Raw genomic sequence first — 2,859 nt, forward strand, 5'->3', positions numbered from 1 at the left:
TTATAGTTTGGATATATAAAAAATGTATCCAATTACCCTAATGGTAAATAAATCAATCTCTATTTCCTCTATAGTAATATATTATATACAACAACCTTTTATAAACAACATTTTATTGTCCAAATCGTTTTTTATATAACTTTTCTTAGTATTATATTAGTTGTAGAATTTTCTAGTTCATGAAATAAAATAATTGTTAATATATTACTATACTCTTGATATCATTAATTAGACTTATTAATTGAAGTTAGTTTTAAGCTAGCAACCCACCTTCAAAGCCAGCAATTAACATTAACAATATATAATCAAACAATCTTTAAAATAACCGAATTAACTAATTTAGCGTTTATAATTAAAAAATAATAATTATAAAAACCTAAAACCCATAATTTGTTTCATTACGTACTCGGTACTCCTACAATTTTCATAGTACTTAATATACGACTTATAGTATATAAATAATAAAATTCTAAAACTCTTCATAATAATAATAATATTAATAATAATATTTTCCATAACTGGTATTTAAAATAGAAGCAAAAAAAGCATGCAAAAGTCCAGTCAAGCTTGAGTTTGAGAAGCGAGTAAAACCGCATGCCGTGTTACGTTTTTGTCCAACCCTTGACTTACCATAAAAGTCAACATCCCACTTGTCCACACTTGCTTCTAAATATTTCATTATAAACCTACCTTCTTACATGTTTCCTAACACACAAAATTATTCATTCACTTATAAAAAGGTCACCACCTTCTATTCTATTAATCCATTATACACACACCATCTTCAACAAAATCATAACAATGGCTGAATGGGGTTTACAAGCCATCATTAGACCTAATAAAGAACATCTTCATGATGATCACTTTGGACCCATTGATATTAAGCAAGAATATGATCAAGCTCTTCTCTTTTGTTACCCTCACCTCTTTGATAATCAACATGAACATGATCTTGCAACAACAAATGTTACTGATGAATTAAACCAGCTTTACAAGCCGTTTTATAATCCAGTTACTTATGCTGCTACTGCTACTTCTACTGCTACTGCTACTGCTACTAATGATATTCATCGTTATCTCGATTCGGATCAAGATATTCGGTATGATCAAGAACAACAAATCAAGAATTTTAGTGGGTCTACTTCCAACACATCTCAAATTGCACCAAAGCTCAAAAAAAGGTGAGCTTTTTGTGACTACTGTTTTTTCTTGAATTACACACAAACCCTACATGTGATAATATTATTTCTGTGAACATAATATTAATGACATTTTTGTGTGTGAATAGGAAGAATCAACAAAAGAGGGTGGTGGTTCAAGTAACAGCAGCTGGTTTGTCTTCAGATCCATGGGCTTGGCGTAAATATGGTCAAAAACCAATCAAAGGCTCAATGTATCCAAGGTATATTCATGTTATTGTTGTATAAATCTTTGTTATTTGATTTATGATTTTTTAAGGTTGGTTACTAATTATTTATTATAGTTATATCTCTAGTTTGAATATTAGAATGTGTTATTATCGTTTTATAATCGTTAATAGTTCGTTATCTTTATTATAAATCCTTTCATTTTAGTGTAATCTCCGGATCTTTGTTTTTCATCTGTTCAACATGAAGAATTCATTTTCAGTCATTCCACACACGCATAAAGTATTATTCATCAAGATGATTTTCGTAATAATCTTTCTGCCTAAGGAGATCTAGTTTTCGTTTGTTTATAACACATGCAAAGTATGTCACTACAAGTGAATTAACATTTGTCACTTTTTTTATGACTAAAATTTGGTGACTATTTTTAGTATTGGTTGTGATGCTAATTATTATTGTTTAAATTCTACAGAAGTTATTATAGATGTAGCAGTTCAAAAGGTTGTATGGCAAGGAGACAAGTGGATCAAAGTTGCACTGATTCAAGCATCTACATTCTAACCTACACCGCGGATCACAACCACCCACAACCAACTAGACGTAATTCGTTAGCTGGAATCAACCGCAATCGGTTCAAACCTACTCCAAAGAGTCCCACTAATAACGATGTTGATAAAATTGTCACAAAAGTCACAAAATCAAAAGGGTCGCCTTTTCATTCTCCAACAACCATTTCAACTTCATCTATCGAAGATGAAATCTTCCGGCAATCAAACATCAAAGAAGAGACAACGTTATACAACAAATGTGACGATCAAGGACAAATGATGATGCCGGTAATCAACGATGAAGATTATATGGTTTTTGGTGATGATTTCTTTGAGGGTTTGGATGATTTAGGAGGGTACAAAATGGAGTCTTCATCTAATTATTATTCCTCAAGCAAACAATTTCCTGATCATCATGTGTTTTGCTAGCATCGATCTTGATTGATCCTAGTATAAGTGTTTGTTGTTTTTTTTTTTTCAAATTATTTTGATTTGTAAATTTAGAGAGTTTTTCTTTTAGAATAAAATTTTTGTTTTATGATTTTATGTTAACATATTGTCAATATATGTAATCTATAAAAAATGTAAATGTTATACTCCATAAACACGGCAAAAAATTTCAAACAATTTAATAGAATTTAATTAGATTCATAATGAATTATTTAAAGTTTGTGATGTCAAATATTACGTCGCTATATTATTATGCAAAGAACATACCATTTGTAATGCTTGATATAAAGTCTAAAAAAATAATTATCTTCTTGTAATTAATGCTTCTTTATGGATTTACATCACTAACAAACAAAGTAACAAAATATGAAGTATGAATTATATAATATAAAGAGATTGGAGTATTACCATTAATTAAGATTTTAGAAAGAAAATGTTTTCAAAAATATATAAAATTTTAAAATCCGGTACAAATACCACAGGTGCAATTTACT

General features: G+C 29.3%; 1 protein-coding gene across 1 annotated transcript; it reads left to right on the forward strand.

Moving 5' to 3' along the window:
- The first annotated feature begins 538 nt into the window (after window positions 1-538).
- LOC143552328 (putative WRKY transcription factor 29) lies at window positions 539-2,434 on the forward strand. The gene is made up of 3 exons (XM_077042584.1): window positions 539-1,181; window positions 1,289-1,402; window positions 1,840-2,434. Exons 1-3 carry the CDS (start codon window positions 802-804, stop codon window positions 2,342-2,344), a joined length of 999 nt encoding a protein of 332 aa, XP_076898699.1. The 5' UTR covers window positions 539-801; the 3' UTR covers window positions 2,345-2,434.
- The last annotated feature ends 425 nt before the right edge of the window (window positions 2,435-2,859 follow it).

The sequence above is a fragment of the Bidens hawaiensis genome, unplaced genomic scaffold (genome assembly GCF_021521415.1).
Source record: "Bidens hawaiensis isolate Kalapana, Puna unplaced genomic scaffold, B.hawaiensis_p1.1 tig00016848_1, whole genome shotgun sequence".
Taxonomy (NCBI): domain Eukaryota; kingdom Viridiplantae; phylum Streptophyta; class Magnoliopsida; order Asterales; family Asteraceae; genus Bidens; species Bidens hawaiensis.

What these genes read in the sequence shown, in the direction of transcription:
- LOC143552328 (XM_077042584.1), top strand. Translation starts at nt 802, where the DNA reads ATGGCTGAATGGGGTTTACAAGCCATCATTAGACCTAATAAAGAACAT. An exon ending in GCACCAAAGCTCAAAAAAAG is followed by an intron (nt 1,182 to 1,288) that starts GTGAGCTTTTTG and finishes GTGTGTGAATAG; the next exon opens with GAAGAATCAACAAAAGAGGG. An exon ending in AAAGGCTCAATGTATCCAAG is followed by an intron (nt 1,403 to 1,839) that starts GTATATTCATGT and finishes TAAATTCTACAG; the next exon opens with AAGTTATTATAGATGTAGCA.